Source organism: Mangifera indica, chromosome 17 (genome assembly GCF_011075055.1).
Source record: "Mangifera indica cultivar Alphonso chromosome 17, CATAS_Mindica_2.1, whole genome shotgun sequence".
Taxonomy (NCBI): Eukaryota; Viridiplantae; Streptophyta; class Magnoliopsida; order Sapindales; family Anacardiaceae; genus Mangifera; species Mangifera indica.
Genome location: NC_058153.1, coordinates 7,387,812 through 7,402,369, shown reverse-complemented (window position 1 = coordinate 7,402,369; position 14,558 = coordinate 7,387,812). Strand labels below are relative to the sequence as shown.

General features: G+C 31.5%; 1 protein-coding gene across 1 annotated transcript; it reads right to left on the bottom strand.

Annotated features, from left to right (window-relative positions):
* Nucleotides 1-1,075: 1,075 nt before the first annotated feature.
* LOC123200789 (glycosyltransferase BC10-like) lies at nucleotides 1,076-8,655 on the bottom strand. The gene is made up of 11 exons (XM_044616170.1): nucleotides 8,242-8,655; nucleotides 7,231-7,713; nucleotides 5,888-5,986; nucleotides 4,319-4,419; nucleotides 4,153-4,224; nucleotides 3,901-3,991; nucleotides 3,351-3,431; nucleotides 2,383-2,442; nucleotides 2,186-2,308; nucleotides 1,701-1,739; nucleotides 1,076-1,607 (listed from the first exon to the last, which is right to left on the bottom strand). Exons 2-11 carry the CDS (start codon nucleotides 7,612-7,614, stop codon nucleotides 1,479-1,481), a joined length of 1,179 nt encoding a protein of 392 aa, XP_044472105.1. The 5' UTR covers nucleotides 7,615-7,713; nucleotides 8,242-8,655; the 3' UTR covers nucleotides 1,076-1,478.
* Nucleotides 8,656-14,558: the final 5,903 nt, after the last annotated feature.

The following is a 14,558-nucleotide window of genomic DNA, read 5'->3' as shown; positions in this document are numbered from 1 at the left end:
TGATTCACATTCTTGTCATCGACAAACATGAATATGTATATGGATTTTTATCTATACTTGACATTTGGTACATGTATGCATGGATGAATATCACACTTAATTTTTATTCTCGGAAAGTGAAAAAATATATTAACAAAAAAGAATGAGCCTACAAAGAGACCTGAGAATAATCTAAGCTCATCTTGTCAAAAGAACAAAATAGCGAAACCAAAAACTGAATATGAGTCAATCTGTTGAAGTAGCAGGTCTAAAAGCCGTGAGAAAAAGCACAAAAATATCAACATAATATATCCAAGAAGACATACTAGCACAGTTATGTATGTTGCAAGATGCCAAATAAGGCGTGCTATATCGCTTCTTTGACCCGTAAGTTGTGGAGTTTGCTAGTTGTGTAAAGAGAAGTAGGCCAATCCTGGGCATTTGGAATTGAGCAGGAGCAGTGGAGGAACAGTGGCACCCAAATCTCTACAGCATGTTCAATTACACTCCTGGAATGGCTTACCCACAACAACTTGTAAATTCTGTGGCAGAATTTTTGTAGCATGAAACCCAGCAAAGCAGTTCTAGACTTGAGAATAAAACTTTGCTGCATAAAACCAAACGAGTTCTCCAGGAAAAAATTCCAAGCAGATTGCAGTGCATAAAAAGGCTGCTGGAAGAGCTACAACAGGGTAAGTTGATGGTGCACCAGGTTTCCAAATTGGCAGGCCAGTAACTCAGCAACTTAGAAATTGAAAATGCATCAGGAGAGAAACAAAACAGAAAGTTAACTTGGGAGAAAACGAAAGCTGAGCCAGGTAGCAGAAAATTCCAGACGGAACACAGGAAATGCAGTAACCCAGAAAAATTTCCATCAAAATTGCTATGTATTAGAAAAAAAATTAAATGAATTCATTAATAAAATTTATTTTAATTAATAATTAATTAAAAAATGAAAAAGAACACAGGTAATTATATTTTCACTAATAACATATTTAAAGTTTAAACCATGGAAAGTATCTTATGAATAATATTTTATTAAAGATGAATAACATAATTAGATTTTAGGCTTAACACCATTGTAGTTTGATAAAGATGGAGAGAAAACAGATGAAATTTTTTACCTCTAAAAGCTGATTGTTTGCAACTTCATATGTTTTAAGTTTTACAAAAATTCAACATAAATTACAACTAGAAACATCCCCCACAAAATTTTCTGCACTGGAAATACATCATTAACAGCCCATAAATGGACAACAAATTACCCAGCCCTAAGGAAGCAGCACTAAGCTGTTGGCATCCAGTCTAGAAAACACAAGTCAAATCTTATAGCTCTCCATGTTGCCCCTGGAACTTAAGAATCGTGGAAAGGGAACATTCCAACCTCAATAATAATGTGGCAATTTACAACTTTGCAATGGGAGCCACGATGAAGAAAGAAGAGGTTGAAAACAACTGTTCAATCAGACCAAAGAATAAAAGAGTCAAAAATATTTCCCTCAGAGTGTTGTATAATTGCTGAAAAGGCTTAACAAGTTATCAATGGTATCTGGATAGAATTTCCTGGCGAATAAGTAACATGGCCGTCGGATACCATTCCATAGGCAAGGCCTTAACAACACAGTCCTCTGTACAGAGAAAAGGAACACAAAACTATCTTCAGATATATCATAACCATGCATATGACAGTGAAAACTGAGGATTTTTTGCAAAGTGTTTACCTGATCATCACTTGTTACATGCTCACTTCTATCAACTGACTGCAAGTGCATATTACACAATCAGAAATTGTCAAACCCAAGTTCGGGAAACTGTATGAAAGCTACTTTAGAAGAATATATATGACTAAACTTTGGTGTGCCATCGTCTAGATCTAAAACAAAATAGAATCAGTCTCACTGAGATATCAAGCACAAGTTTCTCCTGGTGCTGATTCACCTATCTTATCTATATTTTCAAATTAAAGGCCCAAAAAAAAAAGAGTTGCTATGATATCAGATCATTTAAAAGAATATATCAATGAGAACTATTCCTCTATAGTCCTGTGACCACGCTATTGCTATAGACATTGAAAAATAACAGTTGAATTAGGTAGGCTTGGATGTGAGCTAGACTCTCTTAAGCACAGGGCAATATCCGTGGAAAAAAAAGGTCATGACAAAATGTTATTGTTGTGTGAAAAATACAAGAGATAGCATGAGTATACCGTAATATTCTTCAGAAGCTCGTAAGAAACATCTCGAGACCTGTAAGATTTTGGATGCCACTTCCTTTCAGACCAATCAACATGTGTAACCGACCGGTTGGCAATTCCACCAGGATCAATCATCTGAAATACATGGAAACTCATAAGAGGCTGAATTATAGCAAATTTTAAAATGCAGTCTTGAAGAATGTTCTTACATGGAAAAAGGTTGGTAAGTAGTGCTCATCAGCAATGCAATTTTTACCATCCACACCATGCTGTCATCATCAAGAGCACCCATATGTTAATGAAGTGTGGTTTGCAAAACATTTATAATTCTCTGTTTTCCAAGATCTCAAAAACATATAGCTATCACAAATGTGGACTTCATATGTCAGGTTTTCACTGAATAAAAGATAAATTTGCTGTAGAGTTGAAAGATATCAAGAAAAATCCAGCCATATGTTGCACAAAACCTAAACTATACCAGCTCAGCCATCATATAATCAATCAAGACAGCAACATTGCATGTTACAGATTGTCCCTTAATAACATGACAATTATTATATTCTCTGCAAATGCTGAAACTTAAAGCTGACAAGAAACTCAACTGAATCACTATAAAATGTCACACATTTTGTTAAATTAACCAATGCTAACAATCCAACTCACGAGCATCTAAAAACTAAAACATCTCTCTCCTTTTAGATTACTAGAAAAGCAGAACCAACAAATAAGGAGAAAACAAATATTCTATATTTTTTTAATCACAGAAAAAGCAGATTGTAATGGTATTAATTCCCTTAGATCTTGCTCCTAAAGAACCAGGAAAACTACAATATAAGAAGAAGATAACATACTTTTAGAAATTAATGGAACAAGATTTTGAAGATACAACAGGATTAATTGATCAAATAATGTCAAAGAAATTAAAACCGACAGATATGAATTAGAAAAAATGGTTTTCTGATGACATATACGAGTTCAAGCTGGTAGCAAAAATTGAACAAGTCATAGATCTTGAACCACACTTATATCAAGAAATATCAAGAATGTCTAGATTAGAGAAGCGCAGAAGTAGACATCAATTTGTCAAATGAGATCAGAAGAACTTAAATAACATGACGAAAATTTAAACCACAGAAAAATGATAATATAAAGCAACCACATTTAAGATTAACTTTACCTTGCAGTAATCACGGAATTTAGAGTAGTAAAGATTGTCAGCCATAACTATTACAGCATGCTGCCTCTTCATAGTAAACCACTGCAAAAATTCACATGTTAAATATTCCAAAAAAAATGAGAATGGACAAAAATCAAATAAATGGAGCTGAATGTTGATAGGTCTAAAACAACTAATCTGGCACTTCCATTTGTGGGTTTGAAGGAGTATGTAAGCAAGAAAATACATTGACAAATTACACCAAGATACTAGCATTCTCAGACTTTCCAATGGAATATACAATTCACAAATGACACCACATATATTCTCAGACTTTTCACTAGTTCAAGGTCAAACAGAATGCATGTTATATGGCTAACCATAAAGGCTGAAATAATAAACAACATATTTTTATCTTAGCTGCCCCAATAACCATTTATAAAGAAAAGGAAACCTGTTGAACTAAATTAGCCATACAATCAGGCACATTAATATGACATAGTAGATACAACATTAACAGGCACTTAAATACAAATTCATTAGACTGTACATAATATCCATGAAAACATACCTGTGCACCCTTTCTAAAGTATTGAATCTCAATTTCAGGCAACATGTGTTCAGAATACCGGCCATTCCCATGTGGACCAGGATCCTCAAAGCTAAAAAGAGAAAAAAGAGTGTATACATAAGTAAAAACAATTTCCTCACAACCATGATTCAGATGAACGTTTCACCATCTACACAAATATATATATATATATATATATTTAAATAGACAAGTAAATAGAAAATAGAACTACATCACATAAGAAAATAATACCAGTCAATGAAGCTTGTATTTGAGTACATCAGATAGTTGTAGACATAGTCAAAATCATGCAGGGGTATACAACTGCAATATAAGAAAGCGATTCAGCAATTGATGATAGCGAAAGTCATTTATGTTAAGACCAAAAAAAATTTAATCTAATCAATAATCTCGTAACCTGTCAGAAAGTAACACAAAATGCTGATTATCAGGATCTTTGAGAGCATTTGCCAATAGTCTTCTCTCCGCATTAACCATTGAAATTCTTCCCCAAACAACCTATAAATATAATCAAGCCAAACTATCAGATTTAGCTGCTTATAGATGCCCACTTCATCAAATATTAATAGCATAATGAAGAGTTGCAGCAATTTGACAACAGAAGCATTTACAAGAAAATTGAATTAACTAAGCACGACAAGAAAGATAGATAATAGCAATAAATAATTTCAAAATATTCTATGGAGTCAAAATATTTTGAGATTTAGGTAGATATGCTCAAGAAAAATTGTAGAAATATTGGCTTATTTATATGTTATACCACCAATGCGAATCTTATTGTAATAATAGCATCACTATTATCACACTTTTAACAGCACATCTGTTATTGAACTTGTCTGGTCCCTAAAAGGTTTAAGTATATTGTTAGTGGAATAAGTAATATTATGTATACACACTTTTAAATACACAAAAGGTTACACACATGATATTTTATCATGTGATTGGATGTTATTTTATTTTTAATTCAAAATTACCCAATCACATGATGACACATCATGTGTGTACCCACTTGTGCATTCAAAAGTGTGTGCAAACTGTGAGCAAAACAAGCACTGATATTTTGCCCTTACATAACAGTGCTTGTTTTGTCAATTATTTTCATTATGATTTTCCACATCAAGAATAATTAGAGCATTCTTCCAACATTATCTCTTTGACAAGGCCAACTTGGCAGTGTCATGATAATTACTCTTTAACAGGGAAGGCAGATGCTTAGTCCAACTGTATTTTTTAAAGTCATGTCAGTTTTAATATTTTATTGAAACTTTGAAAGCAATTATTTTTAGCTTCTAAAAAGGGCCTAAAGGGGGATGATAGTTTTACAACAGTTGCCAGATGACATCAATCTTCACCCACAATTGAGTTCCATGGGATGCAGTACCACAAGTGTGCAAAGAGAATAAAGATTGATCCACGAAAGTGAATTAGCATTTCAAATCCAGTAGATGAACCTTTAATTTCTACTAAACATATTACTAAGGCTCATTGTCAGAAGGTGTAAGTTAAGAAAAAACAGATCAAACAAGTTGCTAAATATTTACTACATATAACTTATGAGATATAAGAAGGTTTATGATAATGTTGACAGAAACTCAGCAGTAACAGATGATGATCCACAAAATTAAGCAATAACATTGCACCAAAGAATGAACCAGCAAATCAGAAATGATGAAAGAATAACCTGTTAGGTCATGACTGAAACAAGAAAGAGCTGGATATAATAAAAATTGGATGTACGGAAATTACAACTCCTGAAAATTTTTCATAGGTTTGCAGCTTTGAAAAATTGGCATTTATTTTACATGGACCAAGGGAGAATAATGTAGAAAAAATTATTAAAATAGTCAAATGGGCTAACCAGCTCTTACAAAAGTTGAGAAGCCACAAAAGGCTAGAATATTAAAACATAAAAATAAATAATGGTAGGATATAAGAGAATACAATCTTAGAAATTGAACTTACATACCTGGTCACTGCGTATTTCCCGATTAATGAAGTATCGACTAAAATGCACTGGTTTACCCTTTGATGCATGGACAAATACTGAAAATCTACCCTCATGACCCTGCAATAATAAATGTAAAAAGATTCATTTAATGGTACAATTTGAAGCCAACCAACTAAGGACAGGCTTCATAGCATTGAAATCCATGAACTAAGAGGACAATTAAAATTCATGTTAATAAATCACAGGTTAAAATTCAGTGCCACAGCCTGTACACATCACGAATAAGCTAACCATGTATAAATGTATAAACAGGACAAATAAGCTTAGCATGTATAAATGAAACATGGCAGCTAAACAAGCCCGTATCATAAAAGATGTTTCTGCAACAAATCATATCAAAGTAATTGAAAAACTGAGCATTGGCTGTCCAAAGTCTTGCCATATTTTAGAAACTGAGTGAGTAATTTGATAGTGGAGCTTAGACCTCAGGAAACACAAAACTACTCTAACTAGTTTATCATTATCCTCATGCAATCCTTGCAAGATTAGAAACCAAATCTAAGCACATTTCCCAACTAAGGTCCACAAACTACAGCACTTATAGACACTCTCTACCATGTCAAGCCAACAGAAGAAATAATCAGATTTAACAGCAGACATAGGCCATCTAACTCTAAACACATATAGTGCAACTGGCAGCATAACTTAACTTAATGTGATGTACAAAGCATATCTGTTACTAATTAAAACATATCTCAGTTAAAGTATTTAGAAGTAATTGAGTTGCTATTTTAAAATCATATCTAGTTTAACATAATGTTAAAAGTAATTGATTTGCTATTCAAAACATATGGCTAAAAACATTTTATATTCACTCCAACTTGGATATCTTTCCAAAAACTGTTTCAACATTTCATAAACTCTATCATAATGGTTACATAAAGTACCGCCCTGATCTAAACAACTCTGTGGCTAATATGATCCATTGAATATTCTGTGTCGGGGAAGAGACTTGTCTAACAAAAAGAATACTGGCTACTTTAAAAAATTAAAAAATGTCAAAGTTGGGAAAAAAAAAATGTATACAAGAACAATTTCAAACACAAGATGACGACAGAAGATATGCCAATTGCAAAAGTTAAAACATATGCATGCAGATATTAACATGAAACAAGTTGCATTTCATGCAGAAGCACCTTCCATCCCCGTATACCATCACAATAGATCACAACTTGAGGTCAAATTTCTTCCATGCCACTTAGTGGTTCATGAAGCAATAGCAAGAATTCAAGAAGCAGATGCATATTCAATTCTCAAAATTACGGAATAAATATGTGAATAAACAAGAAAGAAACAATTACATGAAAAAACTTATCCCACAGCATCTCAAAAGGCAACGGACCAGGAGTCAAGAATAGGAAAGCGACTTTAGAATTTTTCGACTGAATAGGAGGCGTGTTCAAAATATCCCTAATAACAACACCAGATGCGATCTCTTCATCGGTCAGTTCCCTTAACGGAACTGGTGGAAGCCAATCAGTAAAGGTGCAACCTTTAGAAGAGAACACGTAACAGGCACCGCGAGTATGGGGTTGATATACGTAAGCAAAAACTAGAAACAGAATTACCAATGACACCAACCCAATAATCCAAACCGGCCTCTTCAAGGGAGGGCGGTGGCGAGAGCCCTGCAAAATCTGCAAATCTCCCATGTTGCCGACACGCCATGCTTTAACTGACTTCATTTTATCTTACTCAGCATAAAGATATCAGAAGCTCTAGCTACCTCCACATAATGTAATTCTTTACATCAAAATAATTAATAATTCTTCAACAATCTGAAACTGGAAAAAAGCATTAATGAATCAACTAAAAGCCCATCTAATTTAAAAAAAAAAAACAAAATAAATAACATTTAATTAAAGTTATGGATCAAAAAAGAATATTCAAATTCCCAAATCGGATCTTAAGCATAACCTCCCGTGAAAATTAAATAAAAATTTCCATTTCAAGAGTCAGCCCAGATAAAGAAACAACATAATACTTAACAAGAAAAGATAAAGCCAACTCTTGAAATGAATTGAAAGCTGAAGATTTAGACAACCACTTGAACCAAACAGATATATTTCCCACAATTAAATTTGAAAAACCAAAAAGAAACAAAAAGAAAAGTGAAAAAAAAATAAAAAAGGAAAGCTTTATAATAGAAGTCAAACCAAAGACTAACTCAAATCGAAATTCAAAACGAACAACAGTCCATCTAATGCAATTCCAAGTCAACAGAGCCAGAAAATTCCAATGTTATATGTTTTCCGTTTGTTTCCCGGGAAAACTGTGAATAAAATGAAAAGAAAGGAAAAGAAAAGAAATACCTGAATGAAAGATCTCCGATGAAGGCAAGTAGATAGTTTAAGTATTTTGATTTCATAATCTTGAATCTGAAACTTTCTTTATTTGGTGTTCAAGATCTGGGGCTCAGCAAAACCAGACCTTAACTAATAATAAAACGACCAAGAATGAAAGAGAGTATAAATAAAAATTAAATTCTTATTTATTTTTAAATATAAAATAAAATAAAAAATTTATAATGCATCTCATGATTTTGATTCCTTAGGCGATTCGTCTTCGTGTTCGTTTGTTCCTGTGTGGAGATTGTTAATAATTAAAAATAGAAATTTGTTTCTCTCTCAAAATATTTTTAAAAAATAATTAATTAATTATTATTATTATTATTTTGTTCGGAATCAGAATTAAAGAGCAGAAGCAAGGAAGATGAGAAGAAGAAGAAGAAGAGAGCAACGAATTGGACAAGAAGAAGGAACAAGTCGCAGCCGGCGAGTTGTTTTTTATTTAATTTAATTTATTATTAATATAAATAAATAAAAAACATTAAATAAATTTGGGTGGATAAAAATGGTAAGACCTAAGCGCATTACAAGCGCGTATTCTGCACCAATAGTTTCTTCACAAGTCATGGCCTGACGCTAGTTTTTGTAAACCAAGTAAACAACCCAAGCCCCAAACCTCTTTGATTCTAGAGCCAGCCAACGAAACCAAAGGATATTTTTTTTCCTCTTTTTCCAATTGGCAGTGGGTTTTCAAAGAAATATTACTTAAATGCTTGCCTCTTGATTTTCAAGTGGCCAATTGGTTTCATTCAGTTTCTTCTCAATGAGATAAAAGAAAACATGTGTCGAAATAAAATTTTAACCATTTTCAGAGTTGTTGTTAAAATTATTAAAATTAGAGGGACTCAGGAGAAATATAAGATTTAGAGAATCAAGGTAAAGTAGATCCTAGAATTGATGGTTATGATTGGTCCAAAGGAAAGGGGTAGATGAAGCCTAGATAGGAGAAGGGTAGTCCGGCTTAAGAGGAGACAATTATTAAATTATTTGTTTAGGTAATTTTGTCTTTATCTATTAGCAAAGTTCAATTTAGATTCAATATAACTATATAAGAAAATAACAAAGCACAAGCCTTGCTTCCTCCACCCAACATCTAGGTCCACCAAGCACGTACGACAAACCAAACTCCACGCCCTTTCGGTTAGACTCAATTGTTTGACTCTAAAAAGGGCTTCATAACAAAAAAAAATTTGCTTATAAAAAGTATAATGAAAATTTCGAAAATATTTATCAATTCATCATGTTATAAATTTTAAAGTAAAGAAATTTCTTTCTTTCTTTTTTTAATTAAAATCTTAAAGAGATTTGTTATATGGTTAAACCTTGTAGCTCCATAAACTATTAAACATACTAGTGAATTATATCAAGTTGAACTAAGCCAAGTCAACCCCAATACCGTCCACCATGCCAAGGGGTCATGCTGTGCTAATGGAAGAGTAACAAGTTGAGTTGGTCTACCAACATGATAGGGTTCGTATCATGATCTAGAGTCCCCTCAGTCATACCTTCGTAAGCCCTAACTTGTTGAATTATTCTTTGGTAATGTCTTTTGAATTTCCATGGTGTTAATTAATGATAAATGCCTTTTGAATGTCCAATGATATTAATTTATATTTTTTTCAATTTTTAATTATATTTTGGATAATATATTTTAATTTTCTATGTTATTAATTATTAATTTTTTATGGGAAACTTAAAAAAATATCAATAGTTAATAAATATGATATAATCATAAATATCAAAGACATTAATAATCATTAATTTCTTTTTCAGTTTCTTAAAAATTACAAAAGTAATTTTTATTTTTTAATAAATTAAATAATGTCTAGTCATATTAGGCTAATCTAATGAGTGTGGTTTCTAAACTTAGATATGATTGGAACAATCTGTGAGCCTAACACGACCTGCTACTATAACAGCTTATGTCGCCTATGGGTTGGGTCTCATTGTAAAAATAAGAAAATCGAGCATTTATATTTTTAACTTCAAATAAACCATAGTCTTTCAATAATCATTTAATTTGATCCAATTGTAGAAAAGTAATGTTGATAATTTGTTTCAAATACAGTTGTAATAGTTTAACTTCAGGACACATTTAGTTTGGATAATCTTTTATTATTATAAATATAATATTATCACAAAAATAAATTATCTAAAAGATTACTAGTTATAAATTATTATTGTGTTTAATAAAAAAATGATATGTATAAATAATTAATTTATTTAGTTGAATGTAATAAAAAGCACTAAGATATTATTCTAAAATATTATTCATATTACTTATTATATTAATTTATCTTAAAAATTAATAAGTTAAGATAGAATTGTAATAAAATTAAGATGTAATAATTTCAATTTGGAAAATTAATTAAAATGACCAAAATTCAGAGTATTTAAACATAATTGACCACTTTTTTGGGTGTTAAATAGATATAACCAACACCCATAATTTAATATTGAAATTATCCTCCACTCATTCTATATAAATCCTAAGCTTATACAAACAAAAGACTATCACAAGCAAACTCTATTGGCTTTGAAATTTCTCATTTTCACACTTTCATTCCTATTCCAACATCGTGATATAGAATTGGAGGAAAGTTTGGTTTATCAAGTATTTTTATAAATAGTAACTCAAAATTTCATACATGTATTAATTTTGCATAATTTTGTGGTCTATTGAATTGATTTGATAAGTTTTGAATTATGTTTTAAAACAAGAATGAAAAAAATATGGGGTTTTTTTGTAATTTTACCATATACGGGGTTTTGATTGTTTAATTATGAGTTTTTTTTTAATATTATGTCATTCATGGTTCTTTTTTTTAAATTCTGTCATATAGGGTTTTGTTAATTTACCATGTAAGGAATAAACTAATATTTTACCATACGAGAGACAAACTAATATTTTACAATGTAAAAGGGAAATTGATATTTTTTAAATTTCATATCGAATTATTTAAAGAATATATGTTTTGCTTTAGTTGTGAAGTTTCTCATTAGTTTAGCTACAATATATAGAAAACTTTGGTATGGATGTAATTAATATTTCACCATATAGGGGTAAATTGATATTTTACTATATAGAAGATAAATTAATATTTAACTATGTGGGGATAAACTGCTATTTTTTCAACATCCATATCAAATTTTTTAGGACAAAACTTGCACATTTAGTTATATAAATATGGGCTACTTTAGTTATGAAATAGTACATATGAAAGATGGGATGGGTTTAAAATGATATTTGATGATATAGAGGTAAATCAACATTTTATCATGTAGGGTGTAAAACTTTACGCCTTAAAACCTTATATCCTAAACCTTTAAACCTTAAACCCCTAAAACTCTAAACCCTAAAATCTTAAACCTTGAAATCGTAAAGCCTAAAATCTTAAACCCTAAACTCCTAAATCCTATGACAAGTTTTGTTATGGTTTTGATTTGAGTAAAGATTAGTAAGATATTTTAACAAGGGTATATTGGTATTTAATCATGCAAGGGGTATAATGATATTACATTTGTACATTTGGCTTTGAAATTTATCGTAAATTTAGTTATGAATATTTGTATTGTAAAATTGATTGAAATGACAAGTTATGCTATTGTTTTGATTCAATATGGATGAGACTGGATATAGAGACTTGATAATAGAATGAAATATGTTGAAGGCCAGCAAAAAAAATGGTACAATCCTTGCTAACATAACATTTAAGAGATTAGTTGTACACCTCTCTTCAAATACATAACTTTTGACAAAATATAGACTCAAAGAGGCATGTCTACTTAAACTTAACTCACTCAAACAGCGAACACATAGACATGATATACTTAACATCGTAAGGTGCAAAAAAGGTGTATAATAATAAATATTGAATAATTACAATCTCACATAATAAGAATAATCATCCATAACAAATACATGGTCTAAAATCCCAACTCATAAATATTTGTGCATAAATAAATACAAACCCCCAAATTGTTAATAATAAACATAAAGACAATAATGCCCCTCCATCTCATGCAACTCTCTAAGCTAGACCGCTAGCTCCCCCTCATATCCTACTACTTACTTCACCTATATGTAAAACTACAACAAAAGAAAATGTAGTTGTTACAACACTTAATAAGTAGGTGACATTCTCCCACCTTGCACACAACATAACAAAACTAGTTTTCCAATACAAAACTATATCTCATAAATGTGGTCAATTTTTGGATGTTTTCTAACATCCCAAATGCCCATCCAACTAAACTACTTTATAGGCACTGTCATCCCAGGTGACTAAACATAAGCTTATCTCAACATCCTTGATGTTATATGAAAGCATACTAAACAACATCCCAAATGTCTATTACAAATAGTGCACTCAACATATTGTCAATCAGCCTTTGATCGAACTAAATATTGATATCCTAGTCACATAAGGAAAACCAATTGCAATTTTTCACTTGTCACATATGCATAACTATGTGACTATTAATTATTAACCATCCTCAAATAGCCCCTACCACGAGCGTGTACATGATGGATCTCACTCATCATGTTAGGAACTACTTAGTGCAACTCTTATTTAGCATGCATCGCTAAACTAAAAAAAGCTAGTAATGTGCCTTGGCACCACTTGTATTATGCATCTTATACGTATCTAACTCTCTCAGCCTTATTGTTTTCACATATACTATTCCACATTGCACACAATAAATGGTTATCTCAATATACATCTTATTTTCTTACTTTACTAAATTCAATCCGAATTCACTTCGGTTGGGGTCTGTGCCATCTTTTATATATTTAGGTATATTTTAACTCGCATACCAAAAGTCTTTTCTATCCTTAAACATGTTTCAACACACAACATAGGGATAAAATTGTCCTTGAACTACTTTGTATGAGCATAACTATGTCTTTATACACTCGTACCTCTATTGGGCAATGTATGAGCATACACCACTTTGTGTCACGATCATACATCTTGAATCCTAACTTACATTTTATTTCACCTCATTACAAGCATACACTACTACTCCTCATGCCTATGCAACCTATAGAGAATTTTGAGTCATCAAAAGTTGATAAAGGCAATGAAATATAACAAAACTTTTTAGACATCTCAAAAACCCCTTTTGTAGGATTATATTTTAGATGATATTTTCATGATACATGTTATCAGAAACCATAAGGTGTTTAACAAAAACAATACCTACGTTGCTAGCTCTTTCAGTCTTTACATGACAATAAAAGTCATTATCCAACCCACTAAAAAGCAACACCTTAGTATCCATGCGAAGTATGATTAAATAGAAGCTAAAAATGTTCACTTGAAGTTGTTAGGTCTCTATGAACAAGGAATGTGTTTAAATGAATAGGTGTGTCTTTGTTTTTGGCAAAAGAATGAAATTTTGAAACTATTTTATATTTATAAGATGCCATGAATGACCATTTATAGAGCATGAACAATCATTCATCTTTGATCCTCATTTATACGATCTATGAGAACTTATATAAGCGTGTGACATATAAACTCTCTATCGAGCTGGTAGTATTTAAATTCAAATTGAATCCAAACACAAACCAAAATTAGCCTCTAACAAGGTATAATGATCACTTGGTCAACAAAGTGTTAGTGAATAACTCTTAAGCCTTGTCAACTTCACGGTTATATACACTACAATCCCTTTGTCAATCAATATCTTTTGAAGTTGAGACATAAATGTGTGTTTATTTCAATGATTCGTCAATATGAACTGATACATATTAATGACTGTTTAATTTGGATCGGGTAACAACATAATCTCACTATGGCTATAGTTTTGAATGGTCATTGATACCTTTCAATATTCTTATTCGAGACATTTTTTTATGTGCTTAAAAGTGATGAATCCTCTATTGATCCACCATGAGTTCTATACAGATCTCGATATGCCAATCACCACTTTTATGGCTACCCCAATTATGATAGCACGTTGGATGGTGTTAAACCACATCAATCCTTGTACGAGATGATTTAGTGACCTCAAGTCTAAGTATCACATATACCTATGATTTAGAGGATATGTTCCATACACACTAAAACAACAATCTATATGGAAATCCTCAAGTCAAGTCAATCTGATGAACATGTTTACAATGTACACATATGTGTTACACACAAAATGTCTGCTAACAACTTCAACACATGAGAATTGTTATCACTTTTTGTAACACGCTCTAGAACCACTACCTTTTAAAGAAAAAAATCACTAAATTGACTACTTCAAGCATGTATTTAATTCAAAAC